General features: G+C 40.6%; 1 protein-coding gene across 1 annotated transcript; it reads right to left on the bottom strand.

Annotated features, from left to right (window-relative positions):
• Positions 1–351: 351 nt before the first annotated feature.
• On the bottom strand, positions 352–25889 carry LOC125486248 (WD and tetratricopeptide repeats protein 1-like). The gene is made up of 8 exons (XM_048612936.1): positions 25872–25889; positions 24774–24825; positions 21786–21882; positions 13163–13336; positions 7797–8032; positions 6385–6559; positions 5344–5536; positions 352–3348 (listed from the first exon to the last, which is right to left on the bottom strand). The coding sequence occupies exons 1-8, from the start codon at positions 25887–25889 to the stop codon at positions 3154–3156; spliced, it is 1140 nt and encodes a 379-aa protein (XP_048468893.1). The 3' UTR covers positions 352–3153.

Here is a 25889-nt window from a genome sequence, read left to right as displayed (position 1 = left end):
AGTAGGTGGGCCTTCCTGTTAGCATCACATCTGCAGTAGAGTGTCAGTCTGGATTTCATACTCTGGAGAATAGGACTCAAACCCATTACTTTCAGCCAACCTGAAGTGTGCACAGGTGAGTGGCATTGTTTATGCACAGATGTGGCAGTTAGAGAGAGTGCAGCACATTTAGTATTTGATTGCAAGCACATTACTGCAGTTTGTGTTTTTATTGCACTAATGTACATTGGGAATAACTACAAACTTAAAGCAGCAGGCCCTATACAAGTATGAATTCTTAGCAACCAAACCAAACAGCATTCTGCTAAACTTGCCATTTAATGCTGGCTTTAAACTCATCACAACCGTGGATTAACAATTTTTATTTATTTATTTATTTATTTTTACAGTTAGCAGCTTCCCACGGATAATTCCTCATCAAATCACAGACGAGGATAGGAGCAACAAACTGAGTGAGGTTTAAACACACAATTGGCACTGAGCTCATGGATTGAGTGGGAGGAGTGGGAAGACTATTAATGCAGAGCACTATTTAGTACACTGACTAAACCCATCCACCTACTCCATCCATTGGTGGTCTACTTTTCCATTTAACACACTGACCACATGGAGTTAGAGCTTCAGACCAAGGCTTTCAAACAATTGCAAACAAGCAACAATCCCATCAAAACCTAAATTATACTTAGAAATATAATTTAACAATGTAGTCACAGACATAACAGCTGTTGGTGGGAGTGGCTGGTAATAAAACATGAATTCCAGCAAAACTTCAATCAAGACTGCTTCTCTACCATAGTCTCTGATTTGGGATTAGACCTTCATTCTCCTGTTGGTCACCTACTGATTGAATCCTAACCCTACAGCCCTAAGGGAAGATTTCAGGAAACATGTGAATGCAAATACTCAGCAGCTCACTCTCAGAAACTGATCACTAGTTTCAATGATCAGGTGGCCACAGCATACCCCTGGACAATAACTGCTAGGGCACTCCCAGATGATCAGCAACTGAACAAGTCATGTTTAGTTTTTACTGAATAGGCAAAGGAATTTTTAACAGCTTTGCAGACTGCAGCCAATGATGCTATTGCTTTTTGATGGAAGTAGCAAATAACTGACTATCAAAATAAAAAGATGATCAAATCATTCCAAGTGACCACTATTACACAAACTCGCCTTCAATTCAGTGTGATGTAAATGGACATGCCTTTTAAAAAAAAAAACAACAAATAGAACTTGGAGCACAGGGGCCTCTGTATGCAATCAATCTTTGTCCAGGAAGTGAACTGGTCAATGGTGATTAAAATTATCTCTTTAACAGTGCATACACACTTAGGTATCATTTGTCACAAATGTCAATGCACAGCACCTTATTCCCCACTTCTTGCTATATACATCAAAGCCTCTTTATACCGTGCCCTTTTAAAACAGCATCCCTTTAAACACACACACCACCACAGAATATTATCCCTTGCCATGTCATTAAAACACGTCACTTCCCACATCTGCCATCTTTGTGGACACTTTCATTCAGATAACAGATTTCTGCTCACTGAGTGGAGCCTCCTGAAACTCTATATACTCTTTTCGTTAGATCTCACTCGGTTCCAGAGGTAGAGTAACTGCGTGCTGACCCAATCTGCCAGTCAGGGTGTGCACTCCATTTCTGCTTGCTAATATTTCTTGGATCATGTGCTACAACAGAATAGCTGCAGTTTGGTGTTGGTTTCAAATAGCACCTACTGCAAAAGCTTGCTCCCCTCCCCTTACCTACCTTTCACACAGTTGCCCAATTTACCCAGAACTGAAACAAACATTCTCTTCAATATACGCTACAGCTTCTACTTGAATGTCCAACAAAATCTGATAGCATTAACAGCAAATTAGTCATCAGAATGAGAACTAAATCAAACATCCCTTCCCAAGCTTTACTGATGACACTTCTTCTCAAAGCTGACAGCTCAATACTTAAATTCACTCACACATTGAAACAGAAATCAAAAAGCAGCAGCCAGCAGAAGAAACAAGATGCTTAAATCCTCCCCCACCCCACCACCATTCTAATTAAATCAGGTCTGCAAATGGAATATTTGATCCCAAGTTCTCAAGGGCCTGGAGCTTGGTATTACAATGCAGAGTTTTGGGGACACCCATGAAAAGTGCATTCCAGGAGAGGGCAGTATCATATGTTGCAAACACCAGAGGCTGTGAACAGGCTGCAAAACTGTTCACAGAATCAGTGCTTAGAGAGTTGAATTTGAAGCAGTCTCTTTCACGAGGAAGTGGATAGAATGCCAAGACTGGGGTAGAAAACCAGACAGAACACAGCTAGGTAGTACAAGAGACAGATGGATGTAGGCACAACAGCACCCCCTCCCCAACAACCAATTGCCAGGCTGTTCACATACAATGTTAGGGTAGTTCTGACACACCTCCCATACTTCACCACGGTCAGTCACTTTGTTGCATGTACATTGTGAATTCATCCCATATGCTCACATTCTTATAACCCCCAATCATGATGCAGCAATCCTCAAGTCAAGTTGTGTAGCTACATATTCTGTATGCACATTGCAAACTGGGCCAAAAGCAGCAGAGGAACTCAAGTATGATACTGACTACCATTCATGACTCTCTCATGTCTGCAATGAAGGCTGCATCAGGATGCCCTGCAGCTCTAAAGGCTTCAGAGCTACGAAGGGAGTGCAGTTTACCTCAATATTATTGGCCTGTGTTTTTCTAACGGATTGTGCAGAATCCATTACTACAAAAGGGACTGAATGTGATAGAGGAGGAAGCATTTATACAAACTGAAAGCAGCATCTAGACAATTTACAAAAAGATCTGCTTATCAAATGAGTCTTTTTCAACCACCAGAAACAACATGAAGTCTCTTGTATGCGTCCCAGGCCAGGTTTGGCCCAGTTAGCTGTTCCTGAGAGGGTAGCAGCATCGCTCTCAGACTTTTGCAGACGGAATAGGGCTCGTCCATAAATGAGTCTGATGGATGTTGGAAAGAATGCAAACCCTGTCACTGCTTCCTGAACAAAGCTTTTGGTGCGTAGCTGAGGACAGTGCAGTGTTTTCAGCCACGTACACTCTGAAATGAGAGTTGTTCCCTGGTCTGTCCCAAGTACGCTACTGCTGGGATGCTATTTAGCTTGGCCGGCACTGCACCTGGCCTTCAGAGTTTTCCTCATCATCTGAAGCCATCCCACTGTTGGTTAGTCCAGTGATCCTGTATCCCATATTTAGGAGCATAACTTCAAGGGGGTCTGCATTCATTCGCCGCTGATTTGCCTGTGAAGCTCCCTCCATGTCTTCAATTACTCGCTCATTTTGATCTTCACTCTGCGGAAGAAAAAAATATCCATCAGCATCAGCTCCTCCAGATAGTGGATTAGATCCTGTCTAACGCTTAAGTTCAGCATTGGAGCAGGAGAGTACAGCACTGATGATACAATGCAGTGCTCCAAGCAAGGTTCATTTGCTGCCATTAAGTTTGTTTTATTTTAAAATTTGCTACCTGTGCATAACATTAGTCAGTTTATCCAACAGCCTCTTCCGTGTTACAACTACCTTTTCAGAAGTTCCTGTCTCTTACCTCAATCCTTGATAGTTTAAGTTGTGTGAGAACAATTATCTTCCTTTGCACACTCATTTGGGTTAAAGAATTCCAATACCAAAACCTGACCAGTGACCCAATCTCCCATTAACTACAGTTACACAAGTTAAAAATCAAAGCTTAGGTTTAATTTCAATAAAGCACATTTAGTGTACTACCTCTCCATGGCTTCTCATAGAATCCATACAGTGGAAGCAAGCTATTTGGCCCATTGAGTCCAGTGACTCTCCCTATCCCCGTAACTCTGCACTTCCCATGGCTAATCTATCTAGCCTGCACATCCGTGGAAACTATGGGGCAATTTAGCATGGCCAATCCACCTAACCCACACACCTTTGGACTGTGGGAGGAAACCCACGCAGACATGGAGAGAATGTGCACACTCCACACAGACAGTCACACAATGGTGGAATCAAACCCAGGTCTCTGGTGCTGTGAGGCAGCAGTGCTAACTACTGAGTCACTGTGCTGCCCTGCTTTCCTGTTTGTGGATTCCCATTGACACCAAATTGGTTTGTGAAGTCTTCGTTATTTCCACTCGCTTCACTCAAAACAACTTTTATTTATAATGATGCCATTAACATAATAAAATGTCTCAGTGTGCTTCACAGGAGCGTCCAATGATATCAAGCCACATGAAATTTTGCAGCAGATAACCAAAAGTTTGATCAAAGAAGTAGGTTTTAAGTAGCATTTTAAAGAAGGGGAGAGAGACAAGGTTTTAGGAAGGGAATTTAACTGCTCAGGGCCTTGGCAGGTGAATTCATATCTACCAACAATCAAGCAATTAAACTTGGGATGGGGGAGATAATGGAGATACGAAGGAGTAGGCCATGGAGGAATTTGAAAACAAGGATCAGAATTTTGAAGTGTAAAAGTGTTGTTATGTAAATCAGCAAACATGTATAATGGGTGCTTGGGACTTGGTGAGTTAAGACATGGGCAACATCATTTTGGATGACCTAGGTTTATGGAGAGTAAAACTGTGGGAGGCTGGCTACGATTGTGTCAAAGTGGTCAAACTTATAGGTAACAAAGGCACGCAGCAATGATCTAAAGTTGGTCAGGGACAGGTGGCAGCAGAGATGAAAAATGTCTTCATAATGGCACAGATATGTTGGTTAGGAAGTCACCTCAAGGCCACATACAATGCTAAGGTTGTGAATAGCCTGGTTCAGCTTCACATAATTATCAGGAAGAGAGATGGAGTTATTGATTAGAGAGTAGAGCATGCAGTAGGGACCAGGACAATGGTTTCAGTCTTCCTAAAGTTTAGTTGGAGGATACTTTTGCTCATCCAGTACAAATTAAAAGCCAAATCTATATAACACAATGGCCTTCCTAAGTTGCTGTACAATCATTTAGAATTTTGCTTTCATATAATACATAGAATTTATAACAGAGGCCTAATAAGCTGAACTAATGTATGCCTGCGCGCGCACACACACACACACACACACACACACACAATCCCAGTAATCTATCGATGCTACTTGCCTCAACTGCTCAATAGCAAGGGAAAGGAATTTATTACTGAATTTAATGACTGTCTTATATTTATGACCCATAGTTTTGGATTCCCCTACAATTACAAATTTCATCACAACCATCCAAAGAACTGGTTGGTGTTAGCTGGGTTAGTATTGGATCAACAGCTAGCTCTTGTTCCCTCCTATTTGGACAATTACTACAGGGTCTACTGTCACAGTCAGAGGTCATACTTCTGGTCGTGGGCTCCAGAGGCGAACCACAGGATCAATACCACTCGTTGCAAGGAAGCAGTGCTTCGGGTGGGGTTGCAGACAGTTTACAATCGATTCATCACCCTGCAGAACACGAACAAGGTTTGTTGTCTCTTTCTCCCAGATGAAGAAGGATCCATCATCAGAACCACTGACAATGTATTGGCCGTTACTGAAAGGCAAGAAAAATTCATTCCAGGGAATGTGTCACAAAAATCAAACAATTTTAGCTAGTCAGCCAGACTACCTTTTAAATATGCTCATCCCTTTTATTCACCAAGGACAATCTTTCCCATCCCAGGATAAAGTTTCAGATAGTAAATACTCTGATTCACTATCACTGGTTCAGCACTAAAAACAATTAGTGTTTTCAATGACTGGGTCAAAGATGAACAATTATTAGCCAATGAATCGTGAAGCAAAATGCAGCATATAAAGGTCAGAACGAAGCTCAATTCAGAGTCCCATCCAGATAACTATGATGTTCATACAAAGCCACTTGAGTAGACTATCAACACATTCCACGGAGAGTTGTATGTCTAAAAGGAGATCACAGAGAAAGAAAACACCAAAGTTATGGGGGAGCTTGAACACAAGATTGAGAATTCTGATCCAATTTACGTCAAGTATTGGTGATGAGTAAACAGGTCTTGGAGAGTTCGGATATAGACAGAGTTCTGAATGAGTTCAAATTCTTGGAGGGTGCAGGGCCATATGCCCAACAGGTTAGCCCAATTTGGAGGTTTCAAAGGCATGGGTTAGAATATGACAGCAAACTCTGGGTAGAAGGATACAAATATTGCTAAGAAGTAGTAACCTCAGAAATATATCCCTTTCCCTAATGTTTACTGAGTTTAGACCTTTACCTGCAGCTAGAGGTACAATAGGGCTCTAAATAAATTTCAGTCCTTTTAAGTCACTTTTTTGCTGCAACATTTTCAGAAATTGATTTCTGTATACACTCCAAATGGTTTAAGAGTTTTAAACACCTTACTGCCTTAGAGTAAATTAGGAAATTACCTCCCAAAGAAGTTGGCTTCTTTAATATCCGTGGTGGTATTACAGTGACCACAATACCGTGACTTGTAATCATAACCTCGTTCCCTCAGAATCACTTCATCATCAGAGATAGAATCTTTCCTGCCGCTTGACCGGATGCGGATTGGGGTGGTTGTTCCTGCTTTCTTCTCATCAGCTGTAAAACCAGGGAATAAAAACAGTAACTCAATTCAAACAGTGGTTGAATAAAGTGAACTTTCTAAAGTTGAAGTCTCCATGGCCCGCTCTCCAGGCCTGGTACTATTAGGGTACCTAGCCAAATAAAATTGACCTTTTATTGATGTTGTAGGTACAGCTAATAACAGGAGGCTAACAGCTACAGCTGCCCTATGTCTCCTTGGAAACCAATTGTACAAGCTCCTGTTCAGCATCAATGGAGGAGCAGCTGTGGCGTTAGTCACTCTCAAAGTTTACAGGCTCATAAACAGAAGTTGCTGGAAAAGCTCAGCGAGTCTGGCAAACATTTGTGAAGAAAAATCAGAGTTAATGGTTTGGGTCCAGTCACCCTTCCCCAGAAGTTTACAGGCTACTCTCCCAGCCCAGCCCTGTAGTTCCCAGGTTTATCCCTACTACCCTTGAATAAATGGTACCATATTAGCTACCCTCCAATCCTCTGGCCAAGTGGAATTTTGCTTTCCAATGTTTTAAACTTAAAATCCTGTCCTCCTCTCCACGGCCTCTCCCACCATATGAGAGCTTCTGCTCTTGTACTTCCATGCAATCTTTCACCCTCTGATCGCCCACCCCTTTACTGGTTGGTTGTAGAGAGTGCTGAGTCTTGTCTGCTGAACTCCTTCCTTTTCTCTAATTCTCTCTCCACCAATTAAAAATGATCTCAAAATCCACTTTACTAAATAAATTTTATTGTTGTCTGGCAAATTCTGATAGATAGTGAAAAATCTATAGGAGGATAAAGATAGGCGGCAGAAGCAGCTCAATTTAGTAAAACAGGAGGTAATACATTTTGGAACATAATAAGACTTTAAAAAAGAAGAGTGCTAGAGAGTAGGATTAGACTTGGTGGGATATTGAAGGAAATGGGGATTGAGAAAAAAAATTGAGATTAGAATAGGCAGGTAAACACTGAATGAATTGTTATGAATGGCCTGTTTGTATGCTCGAACAGTGCAGTTTTATGCAACATATTCTAGGTATCTGAGGTCTTCACCCCATACCTAGAAGCTGGTAATTGGTGCCAGTAAACCCAGGTTAGTAGAGTTTGTGCTGCCACTCGTACAGTATCTACTTCTCCATAAGTGGCTGGTGGGATTTTATTTTTACAATTACAGTTTGACACTCTTTGTAGTATTCTTTTATCCCCTAATATTCAAAAATGAAGTTTAAGAACAAAAAGACAAATTGTCAAAACTCACAGGTGTCTGTCTTTGCAAAGAGCACAGCCTTGATATCTCGGTCCAATGCATCACAGGCACTGCTGTGGGCTTGTTCAGGAAAGCGGCCCTTAAAGTCATCGAGGCACTCCAGAGCCTCAGTAACATATTTCAACTCGAACAAACAGCGTGCCAAGCGGAAGTGGGCCTTCAGGTGAGAGGGATTCAAAGAAATTGCTTTCAAGCAGTCTCTGAGGGCATCATAATGGTCTCCATCCCTGAAAAAGAAAAAAAGACAAATTGGACACTGGAATCAATAAACCAGAGGTCACAGTGTCAAAGTTACTGAGTAGCTAGCCTACCTTGATGTTCTAGTCATCATAAATGTTGATCAGATCTAATGATTCAAAATAGCCAGAGAAAGCTAAACCAAAAACAAGTGCATTTAAGAGAACACAAGTGATTGTAAATATTTTGCTGTTAAAATTCTCATGAAGTTAATGAGAGATCTGCATACATAGAATCAGCCACAAATAAAGACATTTCAATATTTAAACTACTGTGATTTTAGGGTCATTGGGTGCTTAGAAGCGCCAAATGTAATTGATAAAAATTGCTTCACCAATGGCAGTTTTCCTAATATACTGTTGTATTGTTTGAAACTGACTGACTGCAGACTAGAAATGACTGATTAATTACTCAATATCTACCAGGCTGCTGTGCATTGAATCACATGACTAAATGTTTTCATTATGCATTATTTTTCAGATTTGACAAGATTACAAAATTGTTTGAGTGACTTGCTAATCAATCACATTAACAGTCAGCAATGTAGCAGGGGATAGAGTTACACATAGGCAAGGCTGGCCAGATTCCCTTCCTCGAGGAATACTGGTGAACAGGTTAGAATTTTACAGAAATTCAACAATTTACATGGCAATTTTCTTGGTGCCAACTCTCAGATTAACAGATTTACTGAATGTAAATTTTAGCTTTTCCATGGTGGGATTTAACCCTGGTATCATAATCACTACCAGTCACCTTAGGCAGCAAACATCTGCTAATGTAAATGTAATCTTCAGGTCTCAGTCAGAGACTATTGCTAACAAATAACCTCTGAAAAAATACATTTTAAACTTCAAAACAAAAGCTTAAATGTTGGTTTTTTTAAACAATTTGATAACCACTGATGTAAGGGGTTTTTAAATTATTTTCCCCCCCGAGATTAAGAATGTTTGAAATCATAGGCATTAGATAGCAGTTATATTAGATTCTGGATGGATGAGGAGTGGTTTAACAAAACAACAGCCAGGCTGTGACTCTGCTGAGGATACTACTAATAAAATATAGCTTCTACTTGCACTCAATGATCTTAAAACTCTGGTTTATTTAGCACCTTCCTTACCTTGTCTTTCTACTCAAGCTTTGTGGAAAGAACAGCGAGGACATAATGGTTATTCACTATCATTCATTAACTCTAAAAACTTTTGTAGCCTTTGACTGTGTCAACTAAGAAAGATTATGGAACAATCTCCTTCAATTTGTCTGACTTCAAACTTGTCACCAAATTCTGCCTACTCCACAAATGAAACTCAAACTGTGGTCCTTCCAAATGGAACAAGCACAAACTCCATCTGAGTGAAAATTGGGGTCAAACAAAGCTGTTATCATAGAAATAAAACAGTACAGCACAAGAACGGGCCCTTCAGCCCACGACCAAATCTTATAAAGCTGCAACATGAAATCCTGACTCTTGCACTCAATTCCCCCACCAATAAAGGCAAGCATGCCATAGGTCTTCTTTACCACCCTATCTACTTGTGTGACCGCCTGCAGGGAGCTATGGACTTGAACTCCAAGATCCTTCTGTACATCAATGCTGTTCAGGATCCTGCCATTAACTGTACACTTTTCCCTAACATTTGATCTCCCAAAATAGTACCTCACACTCACCTGGATTAAACTCCATCTGCCATTTCTCTGCCCATACCTGCAACTAATCCATATCCTGCTGTATCCTTTGGAAAACTTTCTACACTATTCACACTCTACCGATCTTTGTGTCATCTGCAAATTTACTAACCTACCATTTACATTTTCATTCAAGTCATTCATATACATCACAAACAGTGGAACACAACTAGTCACAGATCTCCAGCCAGAAAAACACCCTTCCATCACTAACCTTTGCCTTAAATGGGCAAGCCAATTCTAAATCCAACTGGCGAGGTCACAGAGGATCCCCTGATCTTGTGGATGAGCCTACCATGAGGGAACTTGTCGAAAGCCTTACTAAAATCCATGCAGACCCTGCTCTACCCTCATTGAATTTTGAGGTGATGAAGGTGATCAATCAAGTTAATAAGACATGACCTGCCCTGTACAAAGCCATGCTTTTCCAAATGCACACAAATCCTGAGAATTCTCTCCAATCGATTCCCAACCACCAATCTGAGGCTACCTGGTCTATACTTTCCTGGATTATCCTTATTTTCCTTCAACAGGCAAACAACATTAGCTATTTTCAGTCTTCTGGGACCTCTCCAGTGGCTAGCGAGGATACAAAGATATTTATCAAGGCTCCAGCAATCTCTTCTTGCCTCTCTCAATATCTTGGGGTGGTTACCATCGGGCCCTGGCAACTTATCCACCTTCATGCTCTTCCAGAGACCCAACACCACTTCTTTCTTGATCTCAAAATGCCCTAGCATATTTGCATCCTCCACACTAGCACTATCCTCCATATCCTTCTCCTGAGTGAATAGCGAGACAAACTACCCATTTGGGATCACCCACATCCCCTGCCTTCAAGCACAAATTCCTTCCTTTATCATGGAGTGGTCCTCCCTTCTCCCGAGTTATCCTCTTGTTTTCAACGTATGTACAGAATGCCTTGGGATTCCCTTTACCCTCCTTGCCAAGGTCATTTCATGGCCCCTTCTTGCTTTCCTAATTCCCAGCTTGAATTCTTTCCCGTTTTCTTTATATTCCTCATGGGCCCAGTCTAATTTTAGCTTCCTAAACCTTATATATTCTTTTCTCCTTTTCACTAAATTCACAACGTCCTTCGTTATCCAATGGTCCCTTACCTTGCCATCCTTGTCCTTCCTCCTTACTGGAACATGCTGGTGCTGAACTCTCATCGGGTCTTTAAACAACTCCCACGTATCAAATGTGGACTTACCCAATAACAGTTCCTCCAAATTAACACTCCCTAGCCTCTGCCTAATACTGATGTAATTTGCCCTTCCCCAATTTAGTACCATCCTACAAGGTCCTGAATTATCCTTATTCATAGCTGTCTTAAAACTTGAGTTGTGATCACTGTTTCCAAAATGCTCTCACTGAAAGGTCAGTCACCTGGCCAGGCTCATTAGACAATACAAGGTTCAGTATGGCCCATCCTCTAGTTGTACTATCCACATACTGTTTCAAGAAACCCTCTTGGTTGCACTTAAAATCTGCCCATCTAAGCCTCTTGCTCTAAGGGAGTCCCAGTCAACATTGGGGAAGTTAAAGGCACCACGATACCAACCCTGTTGTTACTGCATCAACTCTATTCTCCACCTTCCTCACAACAATCACACATATTAAACAGGAAAAAAAGCAAAACAGAGGCGGAAGACAAAGAAACTATTTCCACTGGTTGTGGATTCTAGAACTAGGGAGCACAGTCTGAGAGCTAGGGCAGCCCATTCAGGAGAGATGTTAGGAAGCACTATGCACAAAGAGTGGGAGGCATTTGGAACGCTATTCCACAAATGGCAGTGGATGCAGGATCAGTTGTTAAATTTAAACCTTAGAAATGAATTTTTGTTAAGCACATGTATTAAAGGATATGGTCCAAAGATAGGTGTATGGAATTAGGCCACAGATCGGTCATGATCTCACTGAATAGTGGAACAGGCTTGAGGTGCTGAATGTCCTACCGCTGTTCCCATGTCATATTCCACCTCATTTTCAGCAAATTACCCGCAAGTCTGGAAATAATCCACACAACAGATGGGAATCTCTCCAATCCACACTGCCTTCAAACTAAAACTTAAATTACTGCAGCTCCACTATGCAGGTGACACTTTCTCCAAAGTATTCAAGAATATGGACTTTTTACTAAAAACTTAGAAACAGGGCTTCTTTGAACAGGCTCCCTTAACACCACACTTTCCCTCATTAATTAAAGATCAAACTTAAGATCCTTGAAAATGTGCACTATTTTCCATACCACTCAGCAAATGCAGACAGACATGGAGGCGATGATGAATTTCATCAATATGCCAGGTCAGCCTTCAGCCAATGTAAGAAAAAGGTATTTGAGGCCCAGGATCTTAAGCTTGAGACCAAGCTCACAATTTATTGGACATCAGTGCTTCCCACATTTGTATATATTTTAGAGACAAGTACAACCAACAGCAGGCATTAGAAAACACTGGAGAAGTAGCATCAGCAGTGCCTTCACAAGATTTTCCAATTCACATGGCAAGAAGACAGTCCAACAGCAGCATCCTCGCCTATTCGGTGTCAAGATCATTTAAAACCAGCTCCACTGGGCAGGAGATGGAGAGGACTGCAGATGCCGGAAGTCGGGGTCCATAAAATGTGGAGCTGGAGGAGCGCAGCAGGTCAGACAGCATCTGAGGAACAGGAAAATTGACACTTCAGGTCTGGATCTTGAAGGTTCCAGACTTGAAACGTAGACTTTCCTGTTCCTCAGATGCTGTCTGACCTGCTGTGCTCCTCCAGCTCCACGTTTTATCCACTGGGCAGGACACATGATTTGTATGCCTGACACCAGACTATTGAAGCAATTGCTCTACTCCGAATTCAGACGTGCAAGATGACTCACAGGAGGACAACAGTACTTTAAAGATGTCCGTAAAATATCCTTGAAGCAATCAAACATTTCCAGCAACTTGTTTCATATGCCTCCAAGCACCACCTGACCCAGATGTGCAGAGTATGCAAAGTGCGAACTGGTCTTATTAACCGTCTCAGAATCCAGAAAATTGAAATGGAAACATGTCACCCTCAATCCTGAAGGGCTGCCCAAGAGGATTATATAGCTCCTTCCCATCTTGCCACATTGGAAGGTAGCGAACAAAGCCCACATAATTAACTCTCACTTTGACCAATGTCTTGAAATCCTTCCCAATGTTTACTCCTATTTTCACTTGGGGCCCATTCTACCCTAGATTGGAACGTTTTGCCAGTTTGAAATTGAACCACACTCGCTTTCATATTTGCAGAGTTCCAGTTTGTGAAAATATTAAACAGGTAATAGATTCCACCACAGTGGAGGTTTAGTAAAAGCATGTAGGGGCAAATAAAAAACACAATAGGCATACATGGTAAAACTGACAATATACAGGCTACAAAGACAACTCTATCACTAGGGCGAGAACAATCCTTACCACTTGCGCTTCATGAAGGCTGCTGCTCGGTTGCCATAAAGCATGGGGTTCCCAGGTGCTTGTTGAATGGCTTTGCTGTAAAGTTGGATGGCCTGTGTCCATTGTTGTCGGGAGAAGGCATCATTTGCTTGCTGTTTGAGCCTCTCTAAATGAAGTGGCAATTCAAAGGGAACACTGCAAGAAGAAAATAACTGACTATAAAGTATTTTGCAAGAGTGTTAAATATCAATAGCTGGCATTAATCATACCGGACACACTTTTCAAAAAATTTAGCTGCTTGTTGCTTTAAGGTTGTCAGAAACAGACTGACCTTTCCCAAACCTCCCTAACAGAGATAGCACCAGCAGCTCAGACCAGTCAGAGTAAACACTACATTGCTCCAGTGGTCACGAAGATTGACAATTTATCATGCTGCTCAATCTAATGGGACAGAGTCCTGCAGCCCACTGAGGATAGGTGAACAAGTTTTCCTCAGGATATATTTCTTCTACTCAGCGTCATGAGCCTTTGTTTGCTGTGGAATTGAAATGTGACCATATGCACAGCAAAGTGAGCTACTACCCAGAATTAAAAAGAACACCTATGAAACAGCAATTGGTTCACACACACACTCACACCTACCAGCCCTCCAACTAATAGAAGAATAATCACCATCACAAAAGAAATCTGTTTTATTGTAGAAAGCAAATAGCAAGAAGTAGGGACCGCTTTCATTAAGCTGACATAAAACTATTCCAAATACATAGTATAACAGTGAGGTTATTGACATGCTTGCCGAGCTGGCATGTTTTTGTTCAGACATTTCATCACCATGCTAGGTGACGTCATCAGTGAGGCCTCTGATGAAGCGATGTTGTTCTACTCCACTTGGAATTTATACTGTCCGGTCTGTTATGGTGAGTTGTCTCATTTCTGGCTCTGTTCTGTATGGGGTCCAATTCTATACGTTTGTTGATTGCATTATGGATTAAGAACCATGCCTCTAGGAATTTCTGTGCGTGTCGGTGTTTGGCTTGGGCTACTATGGTTAAGTTGTCCCAGCTAAACTGATGGCCTTCGTTGTTCGAATGTGCTGATATTAGGGAAAGTTCGTCGTATCATTTTAGCTGCTAACTGATGTTTGTGTATTCTAATGGCTAGTTTCCTTCCTGGCTATCCGATGTAATGTTTGTGGCAGTCCTTGCATGGTATTTTGTAAACTATGTTGGTTCTGCATGTCGTGGGTCTGGGGTCTTTAATCCTTGAGTGTTTGTCAAAGCGTGGCTGTGGGCTGTAGGCTTGTGTGCTACCATGATTCCTTGTGGTCGTAGGAGTCTCGTCGTCAGCTCTGATATGTTCTTGATGTAGGGCAGTGTGGGCATTGTGTTAGGGTGTACTGTGTCCTCCTGTTGTCTACTTAGTAGACACCTGTGGATGAAGTTGCGAAGGTTTTGTATAGGTGCTCTTCCTCTTCCCTGCGTAGTTCTGGGGTGTTGCAGTGAGTAGTGGCCGTCTAAATAGTGTCTTAACACAGCTTTTTTTGTGGACGTTGGGGTGGTTGCTGTTGAAGTTGAGGATTTGGTCAATGTGGGTTGCTTTCCTGTATACCGAGGTTTGGAACTCCCCAGTCATACATTCAACTCATGTCCAGAAACAGAAGCCGATTGTTGTTTTCTTCTCTCGTGAATTCGATCACAAAAGAGTTGCCCACGGCCACAGGAACGCAGACCAGCAGCTCAGTCAGCAATGACAACATACTCAAACTACTAGACTTGTGCCTCACTGCACACTTCATTTTTAATGGTCAAATATACAAATAGATCAATGGCACACCCATAGGGTCACCCATCTCAGAACTCATCGCAGAGGCAGTCATGCAAAGACTAGGACACACTACCCTCCCCCTCATTCAACCTAAACTGTGGATCCGGTATGTGGACAACACATTTGTCATCATTAAATGCACCAAACTAGAAGAGACCACCTCATCAACAACCTATTCACCGGGATCAAATTCACAAGAGAAGAAGAAAACAATCAGCTTCTGTTCCTGGACCTCAGGGTTGAATGTATGACCGACGGGGAGTTCCAAACCTTGGGATACAGGAAAGCAACCCACACTGACCAAATCCTCAACTTCCACAGCAACCACCCCAAAGTCCACAAACAAAGCTATGTTAGGACACTATTTAAAACCGGCCATCACTCACTACAACACACCAGAACTACGCAGGAAGGAGGAAGAGCATCTATACAAAATCTTCGCTATGAATGTTAATCCCCTCAACTTCATCTGCAGGTGTCTTCTAAATAGACAACAGGAAGACACAGTACACCCTAACACACTGACCACACTGTCCTATATCAACAACATATCAGAACTGACAAGACTCTTAAGACCATAAGGAATCATGGTAGCACACAAGCCCACAGCCACACTACGACAAACACTCAAGGATTAAACACCCCATACCCACAACATGCAGAACCAACGTGGTTTACAAAATACCATGCAAGGACTGCCACAAACATTACATCAGACAGACAGGAAGGAAACTAGCCATCAGAATATATGATCATCAGCTAGCAGCTAAAATGACATGACGAACTTTCCCTAATATCAGTACACTCGGGCAATGAAGGTTATTAGTTTAACTGGCACAGCGTAACTATAGTAGTCCAAACCAAACATAGACACGCACAGGAATTCCTAGAGGTATAGTTCTCAACCCGTAACGCAATCAACAAACATATAGAATTGGACCCCATATACAAACTCATACAGAACAGAACGGGAAATGACAACTCATCATAACAGACTGGACAGTATAAATTCCAAGCGGAGTAGGATAACATCACTTCATTGGAGGCTCCACTGATAATTTCACCTAGCATGGTGACGAAACGTCTGAACGAAAACAAGTCAGCTCGACAAGCATGTTAACAACCTCATCCACAACCCAAGCTACAAATCTTTGCAAGAACCTTAAATATTGTACAACATTACACACCGTCCCAAATCTGAATCACAAAACATAAGTGACTTTGAAACTTTGTTTCATTCCCACAGTAGACAGACTGGAAGAAAAACTTCTGAACTATATAAAGTCTGCATGTAGGATTCTCCCGGAATTTGAAGCTGGGAACAATCCTTTCCCTGAAGGTCCTTACAGGACAATCCAGGAGAAATAAGCAGTTTCAGTTCAGGTTCTACAACCACTTCATTTCAGTGCCTTGCATTATCATCAGAATGATGTATTACAGCAGGAGGCCACATAACATGATGTCTTTGCTCTTTGACAGCTAAGCAGTTGACTCCAGTGAATATTCATCCCTAAAGCCCTGTAAACATTTTCAAGTATACTTCAAATTTTAAAAAAAGTACTATTAAGCCTGTGTTCAGTGAGTGAATTCCAAGCTACAATAATCTGTGGTGTATAAATGGAAACAAATATTAATGTATGTTCTGATTCTGTTATTTTTAAGTCTGTTTCCTCTGGTTATTGATCATCACCAGGAACACTGTCTCCTGATTTATTCCATCAAAATCACTGACAAACAAACAAAGCTTCTCTTAACCATCTCTGATCTAAGAGAACAGCTTCAGCTTCTCTAGTGTCTTCATATAAATCATGTTCCCCCATCCATTATATCATTCTAATAAAATCTCTTCTGCAACATCTTCAAGGCCTTGACATCCTTCCTAAAACATGATAGCGAGAAGTGGCCATAATACAGCAAGTGAGCCCTAACCAGTGTTTTATCAAGTCATAAGGATGTATTTTTATATATTTTATGAAGACTTTTTGTTTTGCTTTTGCACTGTACGTCAATTAAAGAGAAAGTTGCCCTTTTTTAAAACCAACCTTTTCAGCTTGTCCTGTCATCTTCAAAAATATGCACCTATACACCCCTGAATATCTGACTCTGCACCCACTATCTTTAAAAACATACCATTTAGTTCAGTGTTTCTACCAAAATGCATCACTTCACACCTCTTCAAATTTCATTTGCTATCCGTCCACCCATTTCGCCAGTCTATCTACCTCCTCTTAATGGCTGTTAACCTCATTGCTTACTATATTTCTGAATTTGTGTTGTCTCTAAACTTACCCCAGCTTCAGACAATTAATTTAAAAACAAAAGCACTGGCCCCAGTGCTGATCTCTATGTAGATCTTTGCAGTTTATCTTCCTAGCATACAGTGGAGCCACATCCAATATTTAATCTATAAATGTGCCTTTACTTCTCAGTTAATATGAAACAGATTTCAGACTTGCCCTTCAATCAGGCATTAATGCCTGAATTTCCAGAATAATCAGGTTTAAACAGGATAAGTCAGGAAATGAGGAATGTTAAAATACAACTATGATCAAGCGATCCCAAAACTGGCAGCAACAGGAGCAGAATATTCAGTCCCTCTACTGTCCCACTGAGGAACAGTAAGATGGACAACACTGTTGCTACAATTACCCTGCCCCCCCATCCTACATCATTTCTCCCTATAGAGAAATATTAGATTGCCAGCTCTGGGATTCATTTCAGAAAAGACAACAGTCCTGACAACATTTCAATGGACAGCATCCTGAAACACAATAACCTCATCACTGCTTCAATAGTCTACAGATTATAAAACCATATGCAACTTCAGCATATCCTACTTACAAACCTTACTTCCCAGGTCACAGTTGAGTTATTCTTTATATATCAATATCCAACATTAAAATACCTAATGACAACATTTTATATAAAGAAAAATACTTCTGATATTGGAAATCTGAAATAAACACAAAATGCATGGCAAAACTCAGCAGGTTTGGTAACATCTCTAGAGACAGAAACAGTTAATGTTCCAAGTTCAAATTGACTCTTCCTTACAGCAGGACTGAAGAAGTCATACTTGTATCTCCACAGATGTTGCCAGACTCTTAAGTTGTACCATTTTCTCTGTTTGGCGACATTTATATTCTTGCAAAACCTCCTCACTCTTATCACACCAATGTCGGAGGCTCTGAATCAACCGAATGCAAAATACTGTCAGAAACAATTTATAAAAATCATAATTTCTCTGCCTTGGTAACAAAGTTTTACAGACAAAATTTAAAACTGTATAGAAAAAAATTAAAAATTCAGCATGACTAAATAGACCCATTGAATTGTCTATATTTGTCTGGTAGTACAAAACTTGAGAATTACTGAAAAAAACCTTTTGTCAAAGTTTACTTTTTAATCTTGCACTCAACAGGATCACAAAGAACCAGCTCGCACTTGCAATGCAGTATCCAACATTAGAAGTGATTCTGCAATTGGATAATATTTGTGGGTAATCCCAACTGTGCAAAGAACTACAGTAATAACCAATTTAGGACTGTCGGTCAGGCTTACAGCATGGCACATGTGTGTGTCCTGGAAGCTATATATATATATATATTAATACACAGGTAATTTTCTTTGCAGACAGATACATGTACATACATAGTATCTGTTTTAACTCAACAAAATAAGTGACAGTAGCAGCAGTGTGTACTGTACACAAGACGCACTGCAGAAATTCAAAGATCCTCAGACAGCACCTTCCAAACTCACGACCACTTCCATCTAGCAGGACAAGGGCATCAGACATATGGGAGCACCACCACCTCCAAGTTCCCCTCCAAGTCACTCACCATCCCGACTTGGAAATCTATCGCAGTTCCTTCACTGTTGTTGGGTCAAAATCCTGGAATTCCCTCCCTAATAGCATTGTGGGTCAACCCACAGCAGGAGGACTGCAGTGGTTCAAGAAGGCAGCTCACCACCACCTTCTCAAGAGCAACTAGGGATGGGAAAGAATTGCTGGCCAGCCAGCGATGGCCACATTCCACAAATGAATAGGGAAAAAAAAAGTCAGGTGCTGGCTCATTGTGGTCAAGACATTGCCCTGACCAGTTAACTTTTGGTTTTAATTTTAAACGAAGCCTGATAGCTCACTGTCAATAATCATTAATTACTACATTCTCCATGGCAACACTTCTGCCAATCAGCATCCACTGACCAATCAACATTCTCCTCATACAGTATACATGTTGGTTTTCCAGTTTATTGGTATTCTTGCAAACTGACCTGATGAGTACAAGTCAAAAAGTTTTGACAAAATGCAACTTGTCTATGTTTTAACTTCATTAAAGTCTTTTTTCCAAAATTTCAAGGTTTCAAGTAGCTTCAAAAGCATTAATAATAAAGTTCAATAACTGATCTCAGCCTTCAACCACGTCGACGATTGCGGAATTTCCCAACATGCATTCTGAATTAAGGCTATTCTTTGGTGTTCTGGGGAAATATTTATTCCTCAATGATCACTAATGATTGCTGGTTCATTTCTCATTCCTGTTTGCAGAAACTTGCCATGCACAACTTTCTGCTAAGTTTCCTACATCACAAGAGGTTATACTTCAGAAAGTACTTACTACAGGATATCAAGATTTCAGTCAGTACCATATAAATGCAAGTCTTTATTTCTTGCTTTTTGAGAGAGGATGAGATTTTTGTACTTCAGGCATGTCCCATAAAAATTCCAACAGCTTCTCTACTGAGAGGTGGTTGCCCTTGAAAATACCCGCAATTGGAAGGAACGGAGGCCTTTTTACTTTCTAACATGTAAAAAATAATTTAACTAAGATTGGAATTACTTTCCTCACATTTTCTTGCTTTTCCTGATATATATACTAAATTATCTAAATCTTGGTGTGCTGGGGACAATTTCAAAGTTTGCCGATGACACAAAAGTTGGAAGAATTGCAAACTGTGAGGAGACCGTGCAGAACTCCAAAAAGGACACTGACAAGCTGGTGAAGTGGGCAGACAGGTGGCAGATGAGATCCAACGCAGAGATACGTGAGGTGATGTACTTTGGACCTGGGTGCGTATGTGCACAAATCATCGAAAGTGACAGGACAAACAGAGATCAGTAAATAAAGCTAGGAGCATAGAGTGAAAAAGCAAGGAAATGATGTTGAATTTGTACAAGACACCTGTTAAGCCCCAATTGGAATAATGTGTACAGTTGTGGCACCACATTATAGGAAATATGTGAACACAAAAGCAATTTACAAAAAAGAAAATGGTGCCAGGAATGAGGAACTTTAGTTATAAGGATAGACTGAAGAAGTTGGGGCTGTTTTCCTTTGAAGAACAGATGGCACAGAGGAGATTTCATAGAAGTTTCCAAAATGATTTCATGTGATGTGCAAAAGCAAGGGTGATGTGAGATTAATATTTTTCACTCAGCAGGCAGTTAGGTTATGGAATGCATTACCTGGAAATGTGCTGGAGGGAGATTCAATTGAAGCATTCAAGAGGTCATTGGATGATTATTTGGAGAGAAATAGTGTGCAAGGGCATAGGGAAAAAGGAGATTGGCACTTGATAATGAGTGTTTGAAGAGCCAGTGCAGGCACAACGGGCTGAATGGCCTCCTGCTGCACCGTAACACTGATTCAGTGCAATATCCATAGATAGAGTTGATATGGATCGGCCATAATTTGATTAAATGAAGAACCGGTTGAAAAGGCATTGTTCCTAAAAACCAAAACTGTAACTGGTGAACTATTTAGCATTTAATCATGTATTTTTTGTTTATGCACATTTATGCTTATTGAATACTGTCAGATGTGTGGAAATTTAACCATATGAGACACCAATAAAATGAAGAAAGCAGTTAAATGCACTCATATCTATTATTGCCCTGCAATAAAGCAATTTTTAATCAACTTTAAGGCGTGTCCTGGAGCAGAAGGGACTTGAACCTTGGCCTTCTGGCCCTGAGGAATAGGCACTACTACTGTATCACAAAAGCCCTAGTACATTGTGATAGACAGACACTGGCTCCTGTACCTTCTCTCCAAGGCTTATAGCCTTAGCCCATATTTTAATTATACCAACTCTGCCTTGTCAAATCTCTAGAATCTCAATGTCAGCTTGGTTTCAGGACTCCATTCCACAATACTCCACTTCCGGATTTAAAGGGTCCCTTTTATCAGCATCACTCAGTTGCTAACACCCATCTCTAAGTAAGAAGGGTGGAGAATTTAAGTACATTTCTGGAGTACAAAGATATCAGATGACACTCCAACACTGAAGAGGACCTCAACTGTTGGAGGTGCTGTGTTTCAGATGAGATGTTAAGGCAAGGCAGAATAAATGTATAAAAATGGCTTCCGTCAGGTGGATGCATCACACTAACTTTAAGAGGAGCGAAAGAACTTGTGCTGATGACCAATATTTATCCAATCAATATTATTTAAAATATTAAATGTCATTATTACTTTACTGTATGGATGGTGGGGAATAGTGGGAAGAGGGAGGGAAGGGCAAGGAGAAGACAGCATGCTTGTTGTACGCAAAATTGACTTCCCTGTTTCCTATTTTACAACACTGAATATACTTCAAAAAGTACAATGTTGGCTCTGCAGGTCTGTGGAATACTAAGGTAAGGATAGGTGCAATAAGAATAAAAGTTTGTCTCATGGATTATTAGATTATATCTCTAGTGTACTCAACTCCCACAATTGTTCCATTAGCCCAGATTCAGCACTTGGTGGTTTTCAAACCAGGTACAAAGGTGCATCCAGTCTCAACCTAACGTCCAAGCAGAATGTTCTCTTACCTGCTTTGCGGCCATGCCTCCGACAGCCTGAAGCCATTACTGTGGAGATGAATTCCGTTTGTAACTCCATTTGTTATTGATTTTCCATTCTGTACATCTGCAAGGTAAAAGATCACCATTAATGGCTAGATTATAGTTTCAAAGCATATATTTATATACAGATATACAAATATGGCAATTTAGTTGGATAGTTTCTTCCGACAAAACTGATAAGAAGGGTCTAGGCCCGAAACATCAGCTTTCTTGCGCCTCTGATGCTGCTTGGCCTGCTGTGTTCATCCAGTTTTACACCTTGTTATCTCAGATTCTAGAGCATCTGCAGTTCCTACTATGTCTGAAAGAATTTTGGGTTCGCAAGATCACTCCATCCATCATGCTGGAGCAATCTTTTTTCATTTTTCTGCTCTTTCCTTTGCCTCTTCCGTGTTTATTCAATTGCGACTTAAAGTAAAATGCTGCAGAAGGATGTTCTTTAAGAGGAGCAGAAAATACAAAAAACTCAACAGGTCTGTCAGCAACTGTTCGGAGAGAAACGGGGCTGGCCTTACATCAGAAGTAATACTTCCAGTGTTTTCTGTTATATTGCTACTTCTAAAAACAGCTTCAATAAATATGATGATGTTTCACACATGAACAAACCAAAGGTTAGTAATGCTAATCCTGGGAAGGAAGAAAGGGAGGCATTTAAAAAAAGAACAATTGTGGCTAATTTCAAGAAAACCTGATGGAGTTTCTCTGCAGATTGTAAAAGGCAAATAAGTTGCTAGATATTGTAGTTTACCAGATCAAACCTACCTTCCATATCCAACTGTTCTCCCTGAGGATCTCCTAAAGCATTTTCAATATTTGTTACATTTGCTGGTAGTCTGTTTGAGACCAGCAAAGTGAAAGGAAATAACTAAATGTCTGGCAGCTAACCTATCTTTTGTCAATGTTTAAGTATTAATCATCATGTATTTCAATAGTTATCCAAAAAAGTTGCATAAAGACCTAATATTTCTTTCAAGTAAATGACCTGAATTATCCAAGCCTAACCCTGTGACAATCAAATAGAGGTAAGATCACCTCCTTGCTGTCCTCTTCCGTATTCCCTCCAACACTTCAATTCTGTCTTTTCTGTTTAGGGATGTAATAGTTGCAATCTTCCGCCAAAACTCACATCCAAGTGCAAATGTATTGAAGTCTTCCATTACGCTGAACCTTTAGTTACTAATAAGTTATGTGTCCCTCCTCTTCCACCTCTCCCATCCTTTCCTACTCAATGGTTTCAAAGAAATTGAAAGTAGCCATTTTACTTAAATAGGACAGTGATTAGAAGGGAGGAGATGAGATATACAGAGAAAAGATAGTGCTTAGATTATCAGGATGAGTTGAGTTTTTCATTATATAATTATGCAGGAATGATTACAGATTGTACATCCCAGTTTTCCAATAGCATAAAGTACAGTTGGCGGCAGAAAGCTACGATGCATTACAATCTAAGTCAATGGACAAAACAGTATTATACAGACAGGAACAAGGCCATCCATTTTGGATTCAAAAATAAATGTGACCAGCTTCTATTTGAAGAGAAACCGGGAACTGTACAGCAAAGAGATCTGAATGCAAAAATTCAAAGCGGGTACAATACAAAATTAAATTAAAAGGATGAATGCATTTTTATTTATCTCAAGGAGGCTGGAAAGAAATAATTTAGTTGTATTAAAAAGGCCTGGTGAAACCACACCTGGAGTGATGTATTCAGCTTTATTGCATCTCGGGAGGTACTTATTAGCCTCAAGAGGAAACAGTGAAAAATCACCAGCATTATAATAATGTTTCATTTTGTAAATTATGAGATCTTGATTTGTATTGATTAGACATTTCCCCCCTTGGAGTATAGAGGACTGAGAGGTGATCTGATTCAGGTGTTTAAAATGTTAAAATAATTTACTAAAGTAGATACAGTGAAATTATTTCCTCTGATAGATACAGCAACATGAGGGGACAGAATCTTAATTGAGTTAGGCTGTTTACAGTGAAATCAGGAAGTAACCTTTCACACAGGACAGGTAGAATCTGGAATATCTCCCTCCCCTACAGAGTATGCTGTTGATTCTGGGGACCTCAATTACAGGTTTATTTTAACTTAGGAAGGTGAATTTATTTGCTTAGCATTTTAAAGGGATATGGAACAAAGGCAGGTAAATGGAGTTGAGGGTACAGATCAATCATTTTCTAAATGAATGCCCTCTTCCTGTTCTTAATAGTTAGGCATAATAACAGTTGGATCAGAAAATATTGAATTTTGCAGCATTGGGAGGTGGTATTTTAGCTGTTGCTTCTATGCAGCTTCTTTGAAAGAGCTGTTCAATTTAGTCCAATGCTTGCAGCCTTTTCTCCATAATCCTACAAATTCGCCCTTTTCAGATGTAAGTCTGGCTTTTAACTATTCCTGCAGAATCTGCTTCCACATTTTCAAATCATGGATTCTAGATCTTAACTTACTGTGCAAAATAATTTTAAATCTCCCTTCTCCTGGTTTTAAAAATTATTTTAAAACCCCTAGCTCCTGCTTCAATTGTCAGATATAACTGCTCTCACTCATATGATTTATTGAAACACCTTAAATACTGTTAGGTTGCCCACTGGCTTTTTCTGTGCCAAGGAGAATAATCCTAACTTTTCTAATCTCTGGGGCAGCACAGTGGCTCAGTGGTTAGCACTGCTGCCTCAGTGCCAGGGATCTTGGTTTGATTCCACTTTTGGGAGACTCTATGTATGGAGTTTGCACATTCTCCCAATGTCTGAGAGTGTTTCTTCTGGGGGCTCAGTTTTGCTCCCACAGTCCAAAAATGTGCAGGTTAGGTGGATTAGCCACGAGGAATGCGGGGTTACAGGAATAAGGCAAGGGGTCGGTCTAGGTGGGATCTTTGGAGGGTCGATGTGGACACAAAGGGCCAAATGGCCAGCTTCCACAATCTAGGGATTCTATGATTCTTCACATACCTGAAAGTCCCTTATCTCGGTTATCATCCTGGTAAACATCTTCTGTAACCGCCTAAGAATCTTGACATCCTACCTAGAATTGTATAAAATATTTCAGCTCAGGGTTAACACTAATGACGTGTAAAGGCTCCTTTTTGTATTTACAGTATATCCGAGTATTTATGAAGAATCTTGTAGATATTTCTAATTGATCTGTTCAGGTGTGTTATGACAACTCAGGAGCATGTGGGACTTGAACTCAAACCTCTGACCCAGAGATAGGGACGTATCAATTGTGTCACCCGAGCCCCTGACAAAGTATCTGGTATGCTTTCATTAGCATCACTTCAAATCAGCTTGCAAACTCAAGGATTTGTGAACATCACCCTCAGGAACCCAGGTCCTTGGTGCTGGGGCAGCAGTGCTAACCCACTCAGCCACCGTGCTGCCCCAGAGTTTGGAAAAGTTAGGATTATTCTACTTGGCACAGAAAAAGCTGGTGGGCAACCTAATATAGTATTTAAGTTGTTTCAATAAATCATATGAGTGGGAGCAGTTATCTCTGATATTTGAAACAGGAGCTAGGGATTTTAAAAAAGCATTATTTAGATTATGTCAACTCTCCATGTTATTCCTCTCAAAGTGCATACCACTTTCATTTATCTTAATTTACACCTGTGCCATGCCTACCCCGTTCACTAGTCTATGTCCTCCTGAAGCAGCAACTATTTTGCTCACTGTATGCAACACTGTCAGGTTTATCTGACTTTCAAATTTCTAAATGCCCAACACAAAGTAATTTAGTCGAAGCTGTACAGCATGGAAACAGACCCTTCAGTCCAACTCATCCATGCTGACCAGACATCCAATATAAATCTAGTCCCATTTGCCATCATTTGGCCCATATCCCTCTAAACCCTTCCTATTCATGTACCCATCCAGATACCTTATAAATGTTGTAATAGTACCTGTGTCCACCACTTCCTCTGGCAGTGCATTCCATACCTTCCATGTGAAGTTGCCCCTTAGGTCCCTTTTAGATCTTTCCCTTCTCACCTTCAACCTATGCTCTCTGGTTTTGGACTTCCCTACTCCAAGGAAAAGACCTCAGCTACTCACCCTGTCGATGCCCCTCAT

Source organism: Rhincodon typus, chromosome 27, assembly GCF_021869965.1.
Source record: "Rhincodon typus isolate 14 chromosome 27, sRhiTyp1.1, whole genome shotgun sequence".
NCBI classification, from domain to species: domain Eukaryota; kingdom Metazoa; phylum Chordata; class Chondrichthyes; order Orectolobiformes; family Rhincodontidae; genus Rhincodon; species Rhincodon typus.
Note: the sequence above shows the minus strand (reverse complement) of the source record. Positions and strands in the feature narration are given on the sequence as shown.

Coding starts and splice junctions, on each gene's coding strand:
- LOC125486248 (XM_048612936.1), bottom strand. Junction 21,883..24,773: donor CCGAGATAAGGGACTTTCAG/GTATGTGAAGAA, acceptor TTTACCTTGCAG/ATGTACAGAATGGAAAATCA. Junction 6,560..7,796: donor CTTTGCAAAGACAGACACCT/GTGAGTTTTGAC, acceptor CTGGTTTTACAG/CTGATGAGAAGAAAGCAGGA.